The 23,647-nt window shown below is 47.8% G+C and overlaps 3 protein-coding genes across 4 annotated transcripts in view; all 3 read right to left on the bottom strand.

Moving 5' to 3' along the window:
* Positions 1–317: 317 nt before the first annotated feature.
* Positions 318–23,647, bottom strand: part of LOC112621181 (glutathione S-transferase Mu 1-like) — a 33,817-nt gene continuing 10,487 nt past the window's right edge. The window contains 1 exon segment of the mRNA XM_025380467.1: positions 318–1,245. Within this exon segment, the coding sequence (XP_025236252.1) occupies positions 1,156–1,245 (90 nt within the window). The 3' untranslated portion in view covers positions 318–1,155.
* Positions 2,514–6,584, bottom strand: LOC112620616 (glutathione S-transferase Mu 5-like). Its single transcript, XM_025379350.1, has 5 exons — positions 6,570–6,584; positions 5,009–5,147; positions 4,810–4,910; positions 3,538–3,633; positions 2,514–3,450 (listed from the first exon to the last, which is right to left on the bottom strand). Exons 1-5 carry the CDS (start codon positions 6,582–6,584, stop codon positions 3,127–3,129), a joined length of 675 nt encoding a protein of 224 aa, XP_025235135.1. The 3' UTR covers positions 2,514–3,126.
* GSTM2 (glutathione S-transferase mu 2) lies at positions 16,179–22,448 on the bottom strand. 2 transcript variants are annotated; one of them, XM_025380446.1, is made up of 8 exons: positions 22,319–22,448; positions 21,952–22,027; positions 21,460–21,524; positions 21,070–21,151; positions 20,869–20,969; positions 19,778–19,873; positions 19,577–19,687; positions 16,179–16,719 (listed from the first exon to the last, which is right to left on the bottom strand). In XM_025380446.1, exons 1-8 carry the CDS (start codon positions 22,352–22,354, stop codon positions 16,630–16,632), a joined length of 657 nt encoding a protein of 218 aa, XP_025236231.1. In that variant the 5' UTR covers positions 22,355–22,448; the 3' UTR covers positions 16,179–16,629. The 2 variants fall into 2 exon arrangements, with proteins under 2 accessions (XP_025236231.1, XP_025236239.1); XM_025380454.1 differs by lacking the exon at positions 19,577–19,687 and having other exon boundaries at positions 22,319–22,400.

The following is a 23,647-nucleotide window of genomic DNA, read 5'->3' as shown; positions in this document are numbered from 1 at the left end:
AGCTAGCAGCTACTAAATGCTGAAGTTACAGAGAGCTACTGGCTCATTCTCTAAGACACATACATGTAAAATCTTCTGAACGTTATCCTGTATCTTCTCTGGTTAAGACAACTATATCCAGAGCTCTACATCCCAATAATGACTGTACAGGTTGGCAGAATCTTCCCTTGAGGGAACTCTTTCAATTTTTCACATTTTTGAAACATTTACTATATTTAAGGAACGTGACTGATACTAGAGGTAAAAAGTTCAATAAGACATGGCTTTTCTCTTCAATAAATTTATGATTGAGTTTGGGTGAAAAACAAGTACCACAATTACAATATAGTAAGATTATGTTTTATTGAGAAGTGTCATGACGAAGGAGATCTAGATCAGGGAAGGCTATCAGGACAGGGTGAAAGAAGGCAGTCTGCCTGGGAGCTGCTCAGCCCTCTTCCCTGTCAGCCCAGCCCCTCTTTGAACCATGCCAGTTCTAGACGGCCTACCGGAAAGCTGAATGAGGGAGGAACTTGGCACAGAGCACCTTTCTGTAGTAATCCCCACAGTGAGGAACAAAGGGATGTGGCTAGAGCGCAGAAATTACCAAGGAAACTTATGAACCTGCCTGACCACCACCCCCAACACACACACACACCCATCCACTAAGCTCTGGCTGTGGACAACAGAAGACAAAAAACCACTCACAATTCGAGCACAGTCCTGAGTCAAGGGAGCCTCAGGGAATAAGACAACACAAGGCAGGCATGGTTCGGGCTTTACTGGGCATCACACAGGGCTGCGGTAGGGACCTAGCAAAGGGAGCAGGGCATGCAGATGGTCTTTGAGGACAGTGCTAGGGAGCTCAGAGATCAGTCTGGCTTCTCAAAGAACAGACAAGCACCGACAGGAAAAGCAGTCAGGTTGGCGTTAGTGCAGGAAAAGAAAGACGTTAGGAGGGGGACTTTGATGGAAGACGGTGGGGAGCTGAAGCTTTAAAGACCTTGATGCAGGGAGGGATGATGTTAGAAGAAAGGAAGCCAATGAGGCCTTGGGGAAGAGAAGAGAGTAGAAAGAAGGAGAAAGAAGAAGGTGGGTCCAGGGAGTCGGGCTGTTCTCCAGGGTCACAGGCAGCAGGGTCGGCTCTTCCCTCCCATCTTCTGGCATCACGGGGCCCTATGTGCTGTTCCACGTGGCTGTCGCTCCAAACAAAAGACCTCGGTGGAATCGGCTGGACTTCATGTAGGCAGAGATCTTCTTCAAACCCTGAGGGCGGGAAGAAGGGGCCAGAGTCCGGTCTGTTGTCTAGTGGGGCTGGAGCAGCCTTGCTGCAGGCAGAGCAGGTCAGGGCCCTGGCCACAGCCTTTCCATGTGGGCTCAAGTGCTGGAGCATCACAGTCTCTTAGGGTCTCCAGCTCTTCTAAGTTAACTCTTCTAACTTCCTTTAAGTAATGTTATACCATAATAACAGCTACCATTTACAAAAGAGCTACACTGTGCTGGGTGATCTATATCCAAAAGAAATTACAACACAGCCTTAGAAAATCCACTCGACTACTCTCCAAGGTCAGTTCTATTATCACCATTTCTCATATGGAAGAACAGAAGTTCAGCAACTTCCTCACACTCAAATAGCTAGTAAGTGGGACAGGGCTGGGATATAGCCTGGTTCTGTCTTCAGTTCTAGCATGTTTTTGCCAAATTCTCCTCCTCTTCCACCCAGCCACACCCCATGCCAGATCCTGTCACTCTCTGTCTGCACAAACATTCTCCTTTTTCACAGGGAGGTTCTTGGCTTGCCTAGGATTGCACACACAGAAAGGACCTCCAGCAGAACAAAGGGGTTCAGAACACACCTGTGCAGCCAAGAAGAGAGCCCAGATCTCACCCAATGGCTTAGCAAAACCTGGATGAACTGGATAGGGCAAGGGTGAACCAGCAAAAGATAGGCCAGACCAGGCTCTAATCATTCCCCTTAAAGCACAGAGTCCAAACTTCTCCACCTGGTACCTGAGCTAAACCTCCCTGTGTCCCTGTGCCCCCACCACATCTCTAGACCTACTACTGCTAGCCAGGCCACATGACACTCAGGTGTGCTGCACACAATCTTACCAGGAATCAATGACCATGTAACTTCTAAAGAATTCAAAGAGATCCAGGGCTCCCTCTCCCCAAAGAGCCAGGGCCAGGCAGGCTTCAAGCCCCAGCCCTCGGCTGTTCCCCACTGCTCCCCTCCCACCACCTCTTACATAACCTCAAGGCTGCTCAGCCTGGACCAGAACCAGAGCTGATGGGAACTAGCTGAACAAGCAGGCTTTTTGATGGGGAGTGGCAAAGGGAAACAGATTCTAGGCTCAGAAGCCTGTTGAACTAATGCCTTGAATCCCCAGATCTGTACTAAAGTAGGATTTGCTGCTCTCAAACTACTTCAGCACGGGTGAGGGATGGTTCCCCATGAGTGAGGGGCAGGCCCCGGGCCCGGTATGCAGGTGGTGCCACACACACCTCACAGGCTGCTCTGCCTGCACTGCAGGCCTCTCACTGCACTCATTTCCAGGATGGGGCGGTCATCTATGCATCTCCCACTGTGCCTCACACCCTGCCTCATGCAGAGGAGAAGGTCGGTGAATAGGAGTAAAATCAGCGTGCTACTCATCTCACAGGGGGAACACTTGGAACATTGGAGGGAAGAAAGAGAGGAAGAAAGATAAAGAAGGACACTGCCCCAGCACAGAGCACGTCAACACACACTCCTTCAACAGGGGCACCCACATATGTCCCCTAATCCAGCTTCAGCCTCAGCTCCGTATCTCAGGATTTTCCACATGGGGGTCCGACCATGCAAAGCTTCTGGGGGTAGCTACGAATACTGCCTGTGGGTTTCGTACTCGACATCAATGCCACGGTGTGTCAGTCCTACTATTGCCAGCTGCATCCGCACTCCTGAAGTGCTCTGCCTCTTCCAAAACGTCCTGGGCGGTGAAACCCAGGCTGGATGAGGCCTGAGGAGTTTTTCTTTTGTCACAAAAGGGAGAGCCCTGACTGCCACCCATAGATCCAGAGGCTCACAGGGAGCCCAGCACAGTCTCCACTGGCTCTGGGGCCTTGAGCAAAGGCCTGACCCTCTCATTCTCAGTTTCCTTATCTCTAAAACAGGCAAGATAATTCTGTCACCCTGTAGGAATGTTGTAAAGTTCGAATTCCACACAATAGGTACAGTGTGCTGGGCACAGTTCCTGGCATAAAGCCAGCACTCAATAAAAGCAAGTTATTCTTTGTGTAGCTCCAGGACTGGGAAAGCATCTCAAAGGAGGGAAAGGAACAAGGGGCATCAAAGAGAAAGGAGGATGGGGGCATCACCTCAAAGCGGGAGATGAAGTCCTTCAGGTTTGGGAAGGCGTCCAGGCAGCCGGGCTCAACTATACGCCTCATGTCAAGGACATCATAGGCGAGGAAATCCACAAAGGTGATCTGCAGAAGGCCAAGAATGTGTGGTATGAAAACCCCGTAACACATGAAGGAAAACAAATCTCATTCCCCATTGCACTCCTCCTTTACCTTGTCTCCTGTAAACCATGGCCGCTTCCCCAGAAACTGTGAGTAGAGCTTTAGCTTTTCAGGGAGTTCCTCCAAGTATTTTGGCTTCAGTTTCTCCTGAGGCAGAACACAGCTGTCACCACCCTCAGACAAAAGCTCCCTGCATAGACATGGCCTCCTCAGGGCTGTGGATGGCCCAGGCTGGCCGTGGGCAAGCAGCCGTCTTCCCCGCAACTAAAACTGGGGCAGTGCCCAGGCTTCAGCTGGATACATCAGCATTTATTAGACTCTGACTGGGTGCCAGACCCTATCTGAAGTGATCAGAAGGCAGAGAGGAATGAGATGCTGTCCCTGAATCTGTCCTCACTGTCCTCCCAATGGCCTCTGGGTCAGCCCCAGGAGCGCCTGAGCACCTGGCAACCTCTGGACCCAGACATGGGCAGAATCAAGGATGCAAAGAACTACAGGAGCTCAGGGAAAGAAGTAGAAAGTTCCTTCTAATGCAGTGGCAGAAGAAAACAATGAACATTGAATAGTTTCCAGGGAGATGAGAAATTCAGGTTGAAAGGAAGAAGGGAGAGCCACCATCCGACTGGCTCTGAGCTGTCTGTTATGAAAATGTGTGGATCCCTGTGCATTTCAATGACAGCACTTGGAAACTATTGAGAAGATGCAATTCAAGAATGCCATTACATTCCTCTATCTTGTACTTGAGTCTATATATTCTAGGAGCAGGTAAGTGACGTGAACCAGCTGACAGAAATGACCCATGACAGAGGCCAGAGGCGATGAAGGAGATTCTGAACACAAACTTTACCATCTAGGAATTGAATTTCTACCCTGGGGTGCCTGGATCATGTCCTAAGATTGCTGGGAATTGCCTCTGCTTTTGTTGACATTGGAGTCGTGAGAATAACTGTTGATAGTATGGGAAAGCACTTGGAGGATGAGTGGTACCAAGGACTTAAGGAAAGACCAGTGTGTGCAGGAATGCAAGAGTCCTGGCCCCAAATCCAAACTCTGCCAGGTGCAGATCACTAGGGAGACTCGCAAATTCTGGGTTGTAGCAGATCATGACCAGTTGCATCCAGTTGTCCATGATCTGGTTCTCCAAAATGTCCACACGAATCTTCAGAAGAGGAGATGATTCATGTGGATATTTTGTAGAACCAGGCTATAGACGTTTCCAATCAGCAGGCCAGGGTCCACTACAGGCCTGACTTTGTGAGTCCTTCACTGGTCTGGGCCAGAAGCCAGGGAAAGGGGTGACTGGGAGTGGGGTGCAGGACTCACAAAATTTGGGTCAAAGCAGAGTCTGACCATCTCCATGCGGCTGTCCATAAGCTGGTTCTCCAAAATGTCCACAAGAATCTTCTCCTCTTCTGTCTCCCCACCTGCCACGCACAAAACACACTCACTCTGAGCATCGCACCCCAATCCACCCAAGGAGGAGGCCACCTTCCCCCCACACACTGCAACAAACCACACTCACACAGGTTGTGCTTGCGGGCAATGTAGCGCAGGATGGCGTTGCTCTGGGTGATCTTGTGAGTCCCATCAATCAAGTAGGGCAGCTGGATGAATGGGAAATTGGGGAAGCTCAGTTGGGCCACCAGGCCCCCCAGGAACACCTTCCCATAAGCAAGGGCAGAGAGGAGACCCGGCACTCACTGTGCCTGCTCATGACAGGCCTGAGATAGAAATACTGTCATATGGACGAATGAGCTTGGACACAGAACATCATGGAAGGGCTGTGTAGACAGCCAGGAGTGAGGGAATTGGGCAGAAGACTCCTGATCCTAACCCCTCTAAGCTGGGAGAGGAGATGCGGTCAGAGACACGTTGNCTACAAGTGAGTGTGCATCATCTAAAGACATAAGTGATTGACTTCTTTAATCTATAACTAAGTTCTGGGTCCTGAGACCTTACTCTGGAGCCTCAGTCTATTTACTTTATCTAAATGGGTCCAGGTGCCGGGTATCTGGTTTCCTGCTACCTCATGGAGGTGTGGGGAGTTCCCTCAGACCCCCAATAAAACTTGTTTAATGTTAAATGGTTCCTGTTAAGAATTCCTTTGTTATTTTGTTATGCTTTAAGGCCCAAGAAAGGCCTAAGCAAAACTCTTGGTGGGCTTTTGTTACATTCCAGCCTTTGTATAAAGGCACTGGCTTTTTTTTTTTTTCTCTTAACTTTTAATATCTAATCACTCAGTCAGTACTGAGCCAGTTGTTATGGAGGCCTGTGTTAGTGAGACCTGGTCTGCCACATAACCTGTCATCAGAGAGGCCAGAACCCTGTCCTGCTGAGGAGGGAAGTCAGAGTATGGTGGCCAGAGAGGAGTCTGAGGGCTCCCCACAGAACCACAGGCAGGGACCCTCACCTCTCCAGATCCACCGTTCTGGACCTGGACCTGGCTCCTGACCCATGTGTGTTCTTCAGTGTGAGACGGTGGCTCCAGTGGCCTTTGAAGTCACACTGTGATATGTGACTCGTGGTACAAGCTCCACAAAAACAATGTTCAACCTGCCAACTTTCTTCTTTCAAGGTAGAAAGGAGACTATTTCGAAAGAGTTGTGCAATGGCTTGGCCTGGGGTTGACTTTGCTTTGTTTAAAGGATATTACAAATAATAAATGGATATATGAAAACAGATGATAGACCTTTAAGGAGAAATCATTTTACAATGTAAAGGACAAGGTTATTGCACTGCGCTCGCTCGCTCTCTCTCGCTCTCTTTCTCCATATATATATATATATATATATATATATATATATATATATATTTGGTAATTAGCTAAAACATTGTTAGGACTCCAGAGCATGAACCCAGTATATCAAAAAAGTTTCAAACCACCTGGATAATGTGTGGATTGGGGTTGAGTGGCACAGGTAGATTTCATCACATCCCTATTAGGCCACAGAAATCAGGTGGTCGGCAGGTGTCTGCTAAGTTGGGGCACTTGGACACTGTGTCACTGAGGATGGCAAGGCGCAGTCCTTGTTGCAAACACTCCCCACCCATCCAGACCTGGGCAGTACTCCCAGCTCAAATACCTGGTAGGTATCCATGTTTAGGAAGCAGTTTTGGCCTCAAAGTGAATTCTCATGTAGATTTTCCTGCATTGAGGCAATAGCACCAGCACAGACACAAGTGCCTGGCCCTAGGAATTGTTACATTTCTCATTATGCATTAAGAGTTTATGATTCTGAGTTTATCCATCTTGAGCTGTGAAAGATAAAATGTCTAGATCCAACTAAAAGAAATGAATTTTTAAGAAAGCTAACACTCATGAGAATAATAATTTTGAAACACATAGAAGCGGTACTGTTACATTAGCATTCACATATTTGGTAATTCCTCTAATAAAACAACAGTTGTTGAGATCCTACCACATTCCAGGCACTATGAATAAAACAATGCTTCAAGGACACTGTACTTTGCCCATCTCCAACTACATATCAGGTGGGAACTTCAGGGGAGAGATTTTGAAACTACGGGACACTTCTTAGTGTTTTTGCACACTGAGAAGAAGTGGAGTGGGAGAGGGATTGAGTGCAGGAGAGAGAAGCAGTGCCTGCTGTTGCAAGGACTCTGAGGAGCCAGGAAGACGGGCCCCAGGCCCCAGGTGGCTTCTTCAGAAGGAGGAGTACAGCTCTGCGGAAGGCAGGAAGGGCTGGACCAGCAGGATCTCCAAAGTAGCTGCCACAGTGGCCACGAGAATCACACCAGCAGGGCAGTGCGTCTGTGGACGGAGAACCAGAGCAGTGGGGATGAGGGAAGATGCAAGTGTTCTGAAGGAAGGGGTTGTAGCCAGTTGTCACCACACAGAAACTCAGTCCCGACAGGGCTAGGTCTTCTGGATTTGTATGTGCTGTCCAAACTGCAAAATGCGGACAAGTTCTAATTTTTAAAACAGTGCTGGCACAGACAGTCAAAATGGACTGGGTCCCATTTTACCAAGGGCCTGTAATGGGACCTCTGGACTGGATTTCATAATTCCTTCTGTCTCTTCTGTCAACATTCTTACATTCTCAAGACAAATTAACAGAAAATCTACATAAAATGTTGTCAGAATTTTGAAAACCAATCTATTAGAAACAAATACTGACAGACAATAACATGTATCATACTTCATGGAAATGTATTAAAGTCTCTTAAATATTGTTTGGGTGAACTTAGGAAATCCAAAATATAAAGAATCTTTGCTTCAATCTGAAAAGAAGAAAATAAAAATCACCATATCCAAGATGCCACCAAATTTGAATTGAGAAAACATTTTTCCAACATGCCTGTTATACCAAAAATAAGGCAAACAAACTAGAATTTCAAGAAAGTAGAAAAGGAACAAAGTTAGAGATGGAAAAAGAAGTGGAAGCAAGAAGTTACCTTAAGAAGAATACTGAAACTAACCAATTTACTTGTTATACATAATAGATTATTTTCTTGAAAGTTAGCTAATTAACAGAGTATTAGTACAACAAAAACAAAAAATCAAATTACAAGTTAATAGAAATCAGAAAGAAGAAAGAAGATGTAGTACAAGTGATTTTTTTAAAATTGGGGAAACATTTTTTCTAAACTCTATGTTAACTGATGTTACCACCAAGTGGAAGAAACACAAACAGGCCAAAACATGTTAAGAGATAAAGATTCTGAATGAAGTAATAAAAGAGCAATAAAGAAAAATAACAACACAAAAGGGCATTTTATCCTTAGCTTTTGGCTGGATATGTTTTCAAAAATTTTGAAAATGGTGTGGATGACACAGATTGTCATAAACTACAGATATGACGTGGGAAGGACTACACAGGCAAGGATGATTATAAATCACTGTCACTTATCAGCCTGAATCCACACGTCAGGAATGCTACCTCAGAGGAAAGAAAATGGTGTTTTTCTTATAACTGGAGTTGTGCTCATAGGGAGCTTGCTGGGGGAGAGAGAGACAGAAAGGTGGGGGCAGAAGAAGGAGGGGCAGAGAGTACTCTGGGGGGCAGAAAGCCCATGTGGGAACACTAGTATCTAGGGTAATCAGAGTCGTTTATAATCTTTCTATAAATTTCTCAAACTCTGACACTAGATCAAAATAAAAGGTAAAAAAATTAAATATACATGTAATCATTAATAAGTATTAATAATACTTACATTATTAAATGTTGCATCAATAAGGACATAACTGAGTTACATTATGATTTTTTAAAATTATTATTATTTTTCAATGCCAGTATCCATCCAGGCCACCACTGGATGTGATTCAAGTGAAGGTGATTTTGCCCCTCAGGGGACACATACGTCTGCCTGGAGACTTTGTTCATTGTAAACAGCAGGAAGCGCCCATGCTATTAGTGGGGAGAGGATGGGTAGGATGCTGAGCGCCCTGCGATGCTCAGGACAGCACCCCACAACAAAGAATTCTGCCCTCCAAATCTCTGTCTGGCTGAGGTTAAGAAACCCTAGTCTATGACCCAGGACTGGGTCAAAAGCTGCAGTGGGAGAAACAAGGTCCTCGAAATTCTGGTGGCAGGAAGGAGGCCAAAGAACCCACTTCCCTGGACACCAGCTGGCAGAAGGGAGGACCTAGAGACAATCTCAGCTGGTGCAGTCCCTGCAGGCATCAAGCTGCTCATTAGCAATGAGAGAAGGAGAATTGGGCAGTGAAACGGTCTACTAGGTGGACAGGCTGGGCAGTCTGGTCTTCCAGGATACAGGGTAGGGAGTGGTGGGACTCTGGCAGCCAGACAGCAGGCCTCCCCTGCAGCTCTGAGCACATTGTTCCAGAGCCGGGCAGCCCGAGCTCAGCACCATGGGGTAATTCTTCTAGAGCTGCTGGGGCAAAGCTAGGCAGGATGAAATGAATTTATTTTAAAAGGTATCCACCCTGACTGAGAAAGGTGTGCAGAAAGTTGCTACAAGCCACTGCCAAACTGTAATGGCTTGACTAGACCCTCCCTGCATTTAACACCCCCATGGGGTGACCAAAAGTCGAATATACAATAAGCACCTGATGACTGCCACAGATATGGATATGAGTGATGCCAGTCACCACAGAGGCAGCCCCCTTCCCACTGTTCACCCACCCTTCCAAGCCTGCCAGAGACCCTCACCCAAAACGAATCATCAAAATGTGCAAGCAGATGTTTTGATCTTTGGAGCCTTTAAAATAATGATCATCAACAGACAGATTTACCAGGAGAAAAGAGGATATCTTCCCTGGAAATCTCCTTGGAGTTTACCGCAAGGCATCTCAGACAGTTCTTTCCATATAGAAAAAAAAACCCAGGTGTGGGCAGAAGCCACCCAGGTGCCGAGGCAAGTGACCGAGGGCACGAGCTGTTCCAATATAATAAAATATGTAAAACAAGAAGAGTTATACTAGATCTAGATCATAGATGTGATCATATATGAATATCATTAATCACTAGTTTGTAGCAACTACTCTTTATTCCACTATTATAATAATCCTTGCTCAACAATCATAACCTAGGAAAAACCAGGCCATACAGAGATAGGAGCTGAAGGGACATAGTGAGAAGTGATCAGAAGATAAAAGTGTGAGCCCGGCCGGGCGCATTGGCTCACGCCTGTAATCCCAGCCCTTTGGGAGGCCGACACGGGCAGATCACGAGGTCAGGAGATCGAAATCATCCTGGCTAACACGGTGAAAACCCGTCTCTACTAAAAAATATGAAAAACTAGCCGGGCGAGGTGGCGGGTGCCTGTAGTCCCAGCTACTCGGGAGGCTGAGGCAGGAGAATGGCGTAAACCCGGGAGGCGCCAGTGCACTCCAGGCTGGGTGACAGAGCGAGACTCCGTCTCAAAAAAAAAAAAAAAAAAAAAAGAGTGTAAGCCCTCTGTCACGCCTATACGGAGCCACCAGAGGGCTCCTTGGTCTAGCGGTAACATGAGTGTCTGGGATGACGCCCCTTACCAAGCGGACCGTGTTCTAGCGGTAGCGTCAGTGCCAAGGAAAAACACCCGTTACTTAGCAGACGGGGAAAGGGAGTCTCCATTTCCCCGGGGCGGGGGGAGTTTAGAGAAGACTCCCCTCCTCCACCTCTTGTGGAGGACCTGACATCAGTTAGGCCGGCCCCCAGTTATCCGGAGGCCTAACCGTCTCCCTGTGATGCTGTGCTTCAGTGGTCACATTCCTAGTCCACTTTCATGTTCCATCCTGTACTCCTGGCTCTGCCTTATAGATAGCAGTAGCAAAATTAGTGAAAGTACTAAAAGTCTCTGATATGCAGAAATAATGGTGTAAGCTGTCTTCTCTCTCCCTCTCTCCACCTTGGCTGCCAAATAGGGAAGGGCTCCCTGTCCAGTGGACATGTGACCCATGTGACCTTACCTATCATTGGAGATGGCTCACACTCCTTACCCTGCCCCTTTGTCTTGTATCCAATAAATATCAGCGCAGCCTGGCATTCGGGGCCACTACTGGTCTCCGCGTCTTGGTAGTAGTGGTCCCCCAGGCCCAGCTGTCTTTTCTTTTATCCCTTTGTCTTGTGTCTTTATTTCTACAATCTCTCGTCTCCACACACGGGGAGAAAAACCCACTGACCCTGTGGGGCTGGTCCCTACACCCAGCTAATAGATATGTTGTAGCCTTTTATCCTGTGTTCGATGTTTTAAAACTTACTTATTGATGACGGTGACCCACTTGTGTTTGGTTTTTTGTTTGTTTGTTTGTTTGTTGCTATGTGTAATAGTCAAGGTTCTTCAAAATGTGAAGTGTCACCACTAAGATAAGCCTGTAGGAAATTTATGTGTTTATTTATAAATTTAGGTATCTCTCATGGGAATTGGCTCACACAATTTTGGAATGAAGTCCCATGATCATCTGCTGCAGGATAGAGAAGCAGGAAAGCCAGTTATATCGTTCAGTGTGAGTCTAAAGGCCTCAGAACAAGGGTGGGGTGTGAGGCGACGGTGTTAGACCCTGATCAAGTCTGAAGGCCAGAGAACCAGGAGTGTGGATGTCCCAGGATAGGTGGACATGGAAGTCCCAGTCAGAGAGATCAAATGCACCCTTCCTCTGTCTTTTTCTTCTCTCTGGACCTTGACAGTTTGTTGGAAGCCCCCTCCATTGCTGAGAGAAATCTTGGCTCAGTCTTGTGATTCAAAGGCCAATCTCTTCTGGAAACTCCCTCACAAATACAATAATTTTACCATGTGAGTATCCCTTAGCTTGGTCAAGTTAATGCAGAAAATTAACCATCATATTATGCCACAGAAAACCAAGAACAAAATCACAATTAATTACATTGAGCCTGTGGGAGAAAAAGCCTTGACTGCCACAAGATCATTCTTACCCTTTCTCCAGGAGTTGACTAAGCCACAGGCAGAGAATGGGTAAACAGAGTTTTCTGCAGGAGATTCATGAACAGGTAGATTCATAGAGTGTGATTCATTGGCAGAAACATGCACAACCAATAAACAAAAAAGGTGAAGGAAGAAAACTTGAAGGTATTCTTTTTTTTTTTTTTTTTTTTTTTTTTGAGATGGAATCTCACTCTGTCACCCAAGCTGGAGTGCGGTGTGCAATGGCACGATCTTGGCTCAGTGCAACCTCTGCCTCCCAGGTTCAAGCGATTCTTGTGCCTCAGCCTCCTGAATATTTGGGACTACAGGTGCCCACCACCAGGCCTGGCTAACTTTTGTATTTTTTAGTAGAGACAGGATTTCACCATATTGGCTAGGCTGGTCTCAAACTTCTGACCTCAAGTGATCTGCCTGCCTTGGCCTCCCAAAGAGCTGGGATTACAGGCATGAGCCACCACACCCAGCCAGAAAATTTGAAGGTGTTCTTATTTAAAAAAAAAAAAAAAAAAAAAAAAGATGAAATTGCAATCCCCTAAGTGTCTAAAGTAGTGCAGAAAGTTCCGTGTACCTTGCTGGTGGCACCATAAATTAAGTCACTCTCTCTGGAGAGCAATCAAATTATCTGTTATAATACCATTAAACCATTCTCACTCTTTACCCTGTAGTAATCGCCTCTGGGGATCTACTCAAAATAACCAAAAACAGGAAGGAATTGTTGAAACATGATTACCCTGCTCTAAAAACAAATAAATAAGTTAGAAAAATCCACATACCCCATAGCATAAGAATAATTAGGCAAACTATCCACAGGAACTAATGTTAGGCAGCCATTTAGTATCAGAAGTAGGTATGCATACAGACTGCCAACATATACAGATTTTTTTTTTTTTTTTTTTTTTTGAGACAGAGTCTCGCTCTGTTGCCCAGGCTGGAGTGCAGTGGCACGATCTTGGCTCACTGCAGCCTCCACCTCCCGGGTTCAAGCAATTCTTCTGCCTCAGCCTCCTGAGTAGCTGGGACTACAGGCAAGTACCACCACGCCCAGCAAATTTTTGTATTTTTTTGTAGAGACGAGGTTTCACCATGTTAGCCAGGATGGTCTCCATTTCCTAACCTCATGATCTGCCTGCCTCCCAAAGTTCAGTTCTGGGATTACAGGCATGAGCCACCACACCTGGCCCATATACAAATTTTTAAGTAAAATGTTAGACCAGGCGTGGTGGCTCACACCTGTAATCTCAGCACTTCGAGAGGAGGAGACAGGTAGATAATTTGAGGCCTGGAGTTCGAGACCAGCCTGGCCATTGTGGCAAAACCTCATCTCTACTAAAAATACAAAAATTAGCCAGGTGTGGTGGTGTATGCCTGTAGTCCCAGCTACTCAGTAGGCTGGGCCACAAGAATTGCTTCAACCCATGAAGCGGAGGTTGCAGTGAGCTGAGACTGCACCACTGCGCTCCAGCCTGGGCAAAGGAGTGAGAATCTGTCTCAAAAAAAAAAAAAAAAAAAGTAAAATGTTAAAGAGAAAAAACTGTAGATTCTAACACTATACATGCACACCAATCTCATCTGAAGAAGTAGGCATGAAAAAAATCTAAAGAGAATTTGAAATGACACCATTCAGAAGAACCTATAATTTGCTTATTAACTATTCAGTGAGCACCTACTATGCTCAGGGACTGTCCTAGATGATGTGCAAACACCTGTAACATCAGTGAACAAGAAGAGACAAAAACACACGCCCTCACGACGTTGACATCTTATGCGGGAAAGCAAACAAACACAAGCACACAAATAATGTAAGACATACGTGCATGCTTTTCACTGAAGTGTCACATACATACAGTGCACAGGCCTTAAGTGTGCTACCCTGTGGAATTTCTCACTTGTATACTCTTCTGGAATCACCTCCCAGATAAAGAGAGAAAACTTACAGCACTCCACCAGGCGCCTTCAATAGGCAACCTTCCAGTTCTCACCAGGGTCACCAATCACCTGACCTGTGATACCATAGACTCATTTCCCTCTCCTGATTTTTGTGTAAGTGGAATGAGATCGTGTGTCCTTTCTCCTGTCTGGATCCTTTTACTCCACACGTCTGTGAGGCCCATCCATGTTTTTGCACATAGTATTAGCACGTTTATTTTTATTATAGTGGAGTAAGTATTCCATTATACGAATGATGGAATTATGTTGATAAACCACAATTCATTTGTTCGTTCTTCTAGTCATGGAATTTTGATTGTTTTCAGTTATTGGCTATTTAAAATAAAGCTGCTTTTGATATCATCATACCTGGTTCTGAGAATCCATTAGGACTCATTCCTGTAGGGTAGGACTTCTGGGTCCTGGGCAGATGTATGTTTAGCCCCAGCTGACACTGCCAGTATTCCAAAGTGGCTCTCCCACCAGCAAGGCATGACAGTTCCAGTTACTCCATAAATCACCAACAATTGTCAGTCCTTTCAATGTCAGCCATTCTAGTGGGGATGCAGTAGGATCTACGGGTTTTTAACTTTCTGTTGTCTAATGATGTTGAACACCTTCTCATGAGCTTATTGGCCATTTGGATATTCACTTTTGGGAAATGCTTGTTGAAATTCTGACTCATTTTTTAATTAGTTGTATTTTTGGATCTATAGTTTTTGGAGAAGAGACCATTGTTGATTTGTAACAAGTTCTCCCTGCTGAGCCTTGCATGAATACCTGACTATTTCTGGCATCGAAACTTAGGAACTGCTAAGCTATGAGATTCTTCCTCTGAAGCAGCTCACTCTCCAGTGAGATTTTAAATTACTTCAAGAAGATGCAATGCAGATAAAGCTATGGGATTACTGTCGGGGTGGAGGAAGCCTATGCTAGAATGTTCCGGCAAGGATGTGAGTCAGGAAGACATCAACCTGTAGATCCCCACGCAGTCTTTGGAATTACAGACCTCAGAATGACAAACAGTAGAAGCTTAAGTAAAAAAGCAAAAGATATGGCCAGGCACAGTGGCTCATGCATGTAATTCCAGCACTTTGGGAGGCTGAGGTGGGTGGATCACAAGGTCAGGAGTTGAGACCAGCCTGGCCAACATGGTGAAAACTCGTCTCTAAACCAAAAATACAAAAATTATCTGGGCACAGTGGTGCGTGCCTGTAGTTCCAGCTACTCGGGAGGCTGAGGCAGGAGAATCCTTTGAACCCGGGAAGGGGACGTTGCAGTGAGCCAAGATCACACCACTGCACTCCAGCCTGGGCAACAGAGTAAGATTCCCTCTCAAAATAATAATAATAATAATAACTTTAAAAAATCAAAGGATGCAGTCAGACGCATCCACCTACTCACCAGAAATGCTCAATTCTAGAAAAGAGTGAGTAAATCTATTAGAGGTCTGAAAGTTTTCATCATAGAATTCTATCCCCAGCTGATATGGTTTGGCTGTGTCCCCACCCACATCTTACCTTGAATTGTAATAATCCACAGGTGTCAAGAGTGGAGGCCAGGTGGAGATAACTGAATCATGGGGGCAGTTTCCCCCATACTGTCCTCATGGTAGTGAATAATCTCACGAGATCTGATGGTTTTATAAGTGGGAGTTCCCCTGCACAGGCCCTCTTGCCTGCTGCCATGGAAGATGTGACTTTGCTCCTCATTTGCCTTCTGCCATGGTTATGAGGCCTCCTAGGCCCTGTGGAACTGTGAGTCCTTTAAACCTCTTTCCTTTATCAATTACCCAGTCTCGGGTATGTCTTTATTAGCAGTGTGAGAACAGACTAAAACATCAGCCAGAGTATTCAGTAAGCATGTAAAGACACTTTCAGTTGTGCAAGGACTAAAGACATTTCTCTCACAGGTACCCAGGAAACAGAGGAAGTAAACCCAGAGAGAACGTCCTGATGACAGCTGTGCAGCAAGCCTGGAGAGGGTACCTGGAAGCCATCTGAGAAAACAATAGAGATTGGGTCCTGGAGACCTAACAGAAGTGATGCAGTCATATAGTGGAGAAAGTAAAAGAGACCCTGGTTCTCTCTGATGGAGATTCCACCCCCTTGGGGTCCTATTCAATGAGACACAAGCTCTGTGTAATTATGGAAAGCACTCAGTAAGGCTGGATGAATGAATGGGAGACCCAGGCCCAGAAAGAGACATCCTTTCCACAGAGCCTCAGGGAGCTTCCTGCTCTGAGTCTGTCAGAAATGGGAGCAAGAATTGTCAAATGCCTTACTATGCCCAGCAGACTCCGTTAGAACCCAGCCACTGCCAGGATCACCAGCCAGTCCCTTGGAAGAGGCAGTGACAGACAGACAGACAGTCTGGGTAGATGGCCAGGAGCAAATAAGACAAGACACACAGCAAACGTGGCTGAGGCTTTACTTTGATCAGGAAGGCCTAAGGCAGGGGTCATGTTACAGGAGCAGGGCCTGTAAACCAGTCAATGCTGCTCTTTCATGCAGCACGGGGACAGCTCGGGCCTGAGCTCCACAGGCGAGGGGCTAGGCAGGCTCCTCAAAGCAGACACAACCACTAACAGGAAGGAAGGTCAGGCTGGCTTTAGTGCAGCGAAGGGTAATGTTGGGAGGGGGATGTTCATGAAGAAAAGTGGGTAGCTGAGGCTTTAAAGGGCCTGCATGGGACAGGGGTTTAGGGGAAGTGAAGAGGGGATAATAAAGTCTTGGGGGTAAAGATGGGAATAAACAGGAGAAAGGAATGGGGAGGCAGGTGCTGGGATGCAGAGTCCAGCTGCGCTCAACAGCCTGGGCAGAGGGCTGAGTATGGGCTCCTCACTCCCACCTCCTGGCCTTCCAGGCATTACTTGTTGCCCCAGACAGCCATCTTTGTGAACACAGGTCTTGGGAGGAAGCGGCTGGACTTCATGTAGGCAGAGATCTTCTCCAAGCCCTGAGATGGGGGAAAATAAGGCCAGAGCTCAAGGTCAGCTGCCCATGAGGACAGCCCCACTGCAGACACAGCAGGTCAGGGCCTTGGCCACAGCCTTTCCACGTGGGCTCAAGTGCTGGGACATCACACAGCCTCTTAGGGTCCCCAGATCTGCAGAGTTAACTCTTCCAGCTTCCTTTAAGTAATGCTGTACCACAGTAACAGCTAACACTTATGGAGATTCTACACTGTGCTGGCTGCTCTGTACCCAAGAGAAATTATAACACAAGCTTAGAAAATCCACTTGACTGCTCTGCAAGGCTGAATCTACTATCATCGTTTCTCATGTGGGAAACAGAAGTTCAGCAACTACCTCACATTTAAATACCTAGTAAGGGGAACAGGGCTACAATGTAGCCTGGTTCTGTCTCTCTGGTTCTGGCCTCTTTCTGCCAAAATCTCTTCTTCTTCTGCCCCACCACCCCTCACACCGAGCCCTCTCATCCTTGACTGCACAAACAGTCTCCTTTTCCACAGGGAGGCTCTTGGCTTGTCTGGGTATAGACACACAGAAGGGACCTCCAGCAGAACAACGGGCTCACAACACACTCACCCAATGTCTCAGTAAAACCTGGATGAAAGTGGAATGGGGGGTGGCAGTGCACAAGAAAATGAAAGGTGAGACTAGGCTCTAATTATTCCCCTTGAAGCAGAAAGTCCAAAGTTCTCTATCTAGTACCTGAGTAAAATCTCACTGTGCCCTAACCCATGGCATCTCCAGCCCTGCTCTGCAGACTAGGTTACAAGACACTCAGATGTGCTGTGCACAATCTTACCGGGATTGAATGCCCAGATAAAGTATTCAGAAAGATCCAGCCAGGCATGGTGGCTCACACCTGTAATCCCAGCACATTGGGAAGCCGAGGTGGGTGGATCACCTGAGGTCAGGAGTTCGAGACCAGCATGGCCAACATGGTGAAACCCCATCCCTACTAAAAATACAAAAATTAGCCGGGCATGGTGGCGGGCAACATAATTGCAGCTACTCGGGAGGCTGAGGCAGAGAATTGCTTGAACCCAGGAAGCGGTGATTGCAGTGAGCCGAGATCACGCCACTGCACTCCAGCCTGGGCAACAGGCTTGACCCTGGCACATCACAGCTCATAGCCCTCCGCTCTCCTCCACCCCTCCCTTCCCACCACCTCTTATATAACTCCAAGGCCACTCAGCCTGGACCAGAACCACAGAACCAGAGCTGATGGGAACTAGCTGAGCAAGCAGATCTCTTGATGGGGAGTGGAAAAGGGGAACAGATTCAAGGCTCAGAAGCCTGATGGACTAATGCCTCAAATTCCCAAATCTGTAGTAATGTAGGATTTGCTGCTCTCAAACAAGTTCAGCACACACCTCACAGGCTGCTCTGCCTGCAGGCCTCTCATTGTACTCATTTTCAGGATGGGTCAGTCATCTATGCATCTCCCACTGTGCCTCACACCCTGCCTCATGCAGAGAAGGTCAGTGAATAGGAGTAAAATCAGCGTGCCATTCATCTCACAGGGGGAACATGTGGAACACTGGAGGGAGAAAAGAGAGGAAGAGGGCAGGCGCGGTGGCTCATGCCTGTAATCCCAGCACTTACGGAGGCTGAGGCAGGTGGATCACCTGAGGTCAGGAGATCGAGATGAGCCTGGCCAACATGGCGAAACCCCATCACTACTAAAAATACAAAAATTAGCTGGACGTGGTGGCACACACCTGTAATCCCAGCTACTCAAGAGGCTGAGGCAGGAGAATCACTTGAACCCAGGAGACGGAGGTTGCAGTGAGCCGAGATCACTCCACTGCACTCCAGCCTGGGCGACAGAGCAAGATTCCGTCTCCAAAAAAAAAAAAGAGGAAGAGAGGTAAAGAAGGAAAGTGCCCCAGCACAGGGCATTTCAGCATAAGCTCCTCAACAGGGACACCCACATATGTACCCTAATCCAGCTCCAGCCACAGTTCTGGCTCTCAGGATTCCCCACATGGGGGTTTGATTGTACAAAGCTTCTGGAGGTAGCTACAAATACTGCCTGTGGGTTTAGTTATTCAACATCAATGCTACTATGTGTCAGTCCTACTATTGCCAGCTGCATCCATGGTCCTGAAGTGCTCTGCCTCTTCCAAAATGTCCTGGGCTGTGAAACCCAGGCTGGACAAGGCCTGAGGCTTTTTCTTTTGTCACAAAAGGGAGAGCCCCGACTGCTGCCCATAGATCCAGAGGCTCACAGGGAGCCCAGCACAGCCTCCACTGGCTCTGGGACCCTGAAGAAGGACTGATTCTCTCATTCTCAGTTTCCTTATCTCTAAAATGGGGGAGATGATTCTACCACCCTGTAGGAGTGTTAAAAATTTCAAATTCCACGCAATAGGTATAATGTTCTGGGCACAGTTCGTGGCATGAAGCCAGCACTCAATAAATGCAAGTTATTCTTTTTTTTTTTCCCCACTTGAAATGGAGTCTCACTCTGTCATCCAGGCTGGAGTGCAGTGGTGCAATCTTGGCTCACTGCACCTTCCACCACCCGGGTTTAAGTGATTCTCCTGCCTCAGCCTCCTGAGTAACTGGGATTACAAGCACTCACCACCACGCCCAGCTAATTTTTGTTTTTTTGTTTTTTTAGTAAAGATGGGGTTTCACCATTTGGGCAGGCCAGTCTCAAACTACTGACCACAGGTGATCTGCCTGCCTCAGCCTCCAAAGTGCTGAGATTACAGGCGTGAGCCACCGCGCATGGCCATAAATGCGAGTTATTCTTTGTGTAGCTTCAGGACTGGGAAAGCATCACAAAGGAGGGAAAGGAATAAGGGACATAAAGAGAAAGGAGGACGGGGGCATCACCTCAAATCGGGAGATGAAGTCCTTCAGGTTTGGGAAGGCGTCCAGGCAGCTGGGCTCAAATACTTGGTTTCTCTCAAAGACATCATAAGCGATGAAATCCACAAAGGTGATCTGAATAAGGCCAAGGATATGTGGGCTGAAACCTCCATAATATAGGAAGTATGACAAATCTGTACTGTCCCCATCACATGCCCCCATTACCTTGTCCCCAAGAAACCATGGCTGCTTCCCCAGAAACTGTGAGTAGAGCTTCAGCATTTCAGGAAGTCCCTCCAGGTATTCTGGCTTCAGTTTCTCCTGAGGCAGAAAACAGCTGTCACCACCCTCAGACAAAAGCTCCCTGCACAGATGTGGCCTCCCAGATTTGTGCATGGCCCCAGCTGGCCATGGGCAAGCAGCCATCTTCCCCACAGCTGGAACTGGGGCAGTGCCCAGGCTTCGATTGGATATATCAGCATTTATTAGACTCTGACTGGGTAGCTGGAGTCTTCCTGAGGTGATGGGATGGCAGAGCGGAATGTGACACTGTCCCTAAATCTGTCCCCACTGACCTCCCAACAACCTCTGGGTCAGCCCCAGGAGCACCTGAGCACCTGGCAGGCTCTGGACCCAGATATGAGCAGAATCAAGGATGCAAAGAACTAAAGGAGCTCAGAGAAAGAAGTAGAAAGTTCCTCCTAGTGGGGCAGCAGAAGAATACAATTGCCATTGAGTGGTTTCTGCAAAGATAAGGAGATATTCAGAGGATGAGTAGAAGAAAGGAGGGGAAAAAGGAGCCTCTGGCTGCCCCTAAGCTGCCTGTTAGGAAAATTCGCTGATCTCAGTGTATGTCAAGAGAGCACTCAGAAGACACCAAAATTGCAGGTGCCATTAGATTCCTTTGTTTTGCACTTGTTTTCCTCATAGTTTGTGTATTCCAAAGCAGGCAGATGATATAAACCACTGGGAGAGATGGTCCAAACCACTGGGAGAGAGAATCTGGAAAGAGGTCATGGGTCAGAGATGGAGGGGACTCTGGAAGTAACCATTACTATCTAGAGAGTGAATTCATACCTGGAGAGTCAGGATTCTGTAAGTAGATTGGTGGGGAATTGATTTAGAGGTTTTATTTGACATGACTTTGGGGTTTGAGGGTCACTCTGGTGGCAGTATAGGAAATAGCTTGAAGGATGAGTAGCACTAAAGAGTTCAAATGGAAAACAGGACCCATGTAGATGGCAGGACCAGAGTCTTGGCTCCCGATCAAAACTCTGCAGGGAAAGGGGAGACTGGGAGTGGGGTGGGAGACTCACAAAATCTGGGTCATAGCAGAGTCTGGCCAGCTGCATGCGGTTGTCCATAAGCTGGTTCTCCAAAATGTCTTCCCGAATCTTCTCCTTTTCGGTCTCCCCACCTACCACCCACAAAACATAGACTCACTCTGAGCATCGCACCCCAATCCACCCAAGGAGGAGGCCACCTTCCCCCCACACACTGCAGCAAACCACACTCACACAGGTTGTGCTTGCGGGCAATGTAGCGCATGATGGCGTTGCTCTGGGTGATCTTGTGAGTCCCATCAATCAAGTAGGGCAGCTGGATGAATGGGAAACCGGGGAAGCTCAGTTGAGCCACCAGGCTCCCCAGCATCCCCTTCCCATAAGCAAGGGCAGAGAGGAGACTCAGCACTCACTGTGCCTGCTCATGGCAGGCCTGAAATAAGAATACTGTCATATGGACGAATGAGCTTGGACACAGAACATCATGGAAGGGCTGTGTAGACAGCCAGGAGTGAGGGAATTGGGCAGAAGACTCCTGATCCTAACCCCTCTAAGCTGGGAGAGGAGATGCGGTCAGAGACACGTTGCACTTGCCCCCAAAACCGCCCCTTCCCCTGCACCTACATTGGGAAAGTCCAGGCCCAGCTTGAATTTTTCATTCAGCCACTGGCTTCTGTCATAGTCAGGAGCTGTGGTGGGGAAGATGAAGTGAAAACAAACCTCCCCAGAGCCCAGCCCTCCTTCCCTGGGACCCTCCCAAGGAGCCAGTGGCAAGACCCCTGAGACAGGTGGACCTAGAATCTGACCACTCAGCCCTGCATCCCAGGGTTCAGAGAGAAAGAATCTCGTTGAGGGCTCTGGACCCCACAAGGCTAAGGCTTCCAGGGTTTAGGCAACCCCTAAGGGACACCCAACCCAATTAGACAGGGGGCCCAGCATCCCACCCCAGCATTCTGCCTTGCAAGGCCAGTGGGCTCCCTCACCAGGGCTCAGGGAACGGACAGCCTGCAGCTCCAGCAGGAGAGGCCTGCAGAGGCAGCCACAGGTGGCCACCATGGGTTGCTTGGTGCCAGCCTAGTGTGAGTGGGCAGGGCCCAGACACGAGGGTGCCATTACCATCCCCCATTGTGTACTTCTTTTCCTCGTAACTTGAGCCTGTGTATTCCAGGAGCAGGCGGATGGAGTGGGCCAGCTGGGAGAGATGGCCCGCAGCTCGGGTCAGAGATGGAGGGTCCCTGACTTGGGGACTTCTCTGCACAAGGGGAGCCCCCAGTTTACACTGCACATACCCATCGCCTCCTCTCCTTCCTGCCTCACACCTCCCCCCACCCCGCCCCGCCACACGCACACACAGCGGCAAGCACAGGCCCTCCTGTGAGGGGCAGCGCTGAAGACGAACCTTCCCTAGAGCCCGTCCCGCAGCTGCTCCACACTTCCCCACCCCCGAGCCCCCCGTCCCACCGCCCAGCGGACCCTCACTCACCCCGCGTATGTTCCAGTACCCCAGTGTCATGGGCATGGTGCTGGTTGCTGCGGATTCTGCAGACAGGCTTCGGCGGGGCGGGGCTCAGACTTTGTGAGAGGCCCAGAGAGGGTAGAGAGGGAGCCTTGCTGAGACCCCGCCCCTCGGCCCGCTCTGCCCCTGAAACGCGCCAATCTGGAGGCCCGAAGCGCGCTCCCGGGGCTGGAAGGAATAGGATCCCCTCCCACCTCCCAGCCCCAAGGGTTCCAGGAGAGAGTTCACCATGCCCAGAAGCCCGGCGGGGGCGGTGGTGGGGGGAGAATTGTTTGAGCCCAGGGGTTCGAGGCTGAACTGAGCTATGATTGCGCCGCTGCAACACTCTAGGTTAGGCAAGAAAGAAAGGCTCTCTCTAAAAAAGAGAGAGAGATTCTAAATAAAGTAATAATAGCCTAATAAAGAAAAATAACACAAAAGAACATTTGGTGCTCAGGGATTCACTGGATAAGTTTTCAAAACTTTTCAAAAGGCATGTATGATATAGATTGTTATAAACTGCAGACACACATGGCATGACAGACCTAACATGGGAAGGACAACACAGGCAAGGATGATTGTAACTGTCACTTATCAGCCTAAATCCAAATGTCAGGAATGCCGCCTCAGAGAAAAGAAAATGATGTTTTTGTCATAAGTGATGCTGTGCTCCTAGGGAGCTTGCTGGGCGGGGAGAGAGAAAGGTGGGGTGCAGGGGCTGAGGGACTCAAGGGGAGGGAGGAGAAAGCCCATGTGGAAACGTTAGAATCTGGGGTAATCAGAGGTCTTTGTATTAATTCCTTTTGCAAATTTTTCAAACTCTGATATTAAATCAAAATAAAAAGTTAAAAAAAAAAAAAAAAAACTACCAGGACAGACAAATACAAATATTATTAACTGAAACAAATGTTCCATCAAAAAGGACTTACCTTAAGTACATGAGTTACATTATGATTTCTATTATTATTTTAATACTAGTCTCCATCCAGCACATCACTGGTCTTCAAGTGGAGGTAACTTTGCCCCTCAGGGGACACGTAGGTCTGTCTGGAGACTTTGTTAATTGTCACCACTGGGAAGCGCCCATGGCATCTAGTGGGTAGAGTTTGGTTAGGACGCTGAACACCCTGCGATGCTCAGGACAGTGCACCACAACAAAGGATTCTGCCCTCCAAAATGACAGTACTGCTGAGGTGAAGAAACCCTCATCTAAAACTCGGCCAACGTGGTGAAACCCCGACTCTGCTAAAAATACAAAAAATTAGCCAGACCTGGTGGCGGGTGCCTGTAATCCCAGCTACTCAGGAGGCTGAGGCA

This window comes from Theropithecus gelada, chromosome 1 (genome assembly GCF_003255815.1).
Source record: "Theropithecus gelada isolate Dixy chromosome 1, Tgel_1.0, whole genome shotgun sequence".
NCBI classification, from domain to species: Eukaryota; Metazoa; Chordata; class Mammalia; order Primates; family Cercopithecidae; genus Theropithecus; species Theropithecus gelada.
Note: the sequence above shows the minus strand (reverse complement) of the source record. Positions and strands in the feature narration are given on the sequence as shown.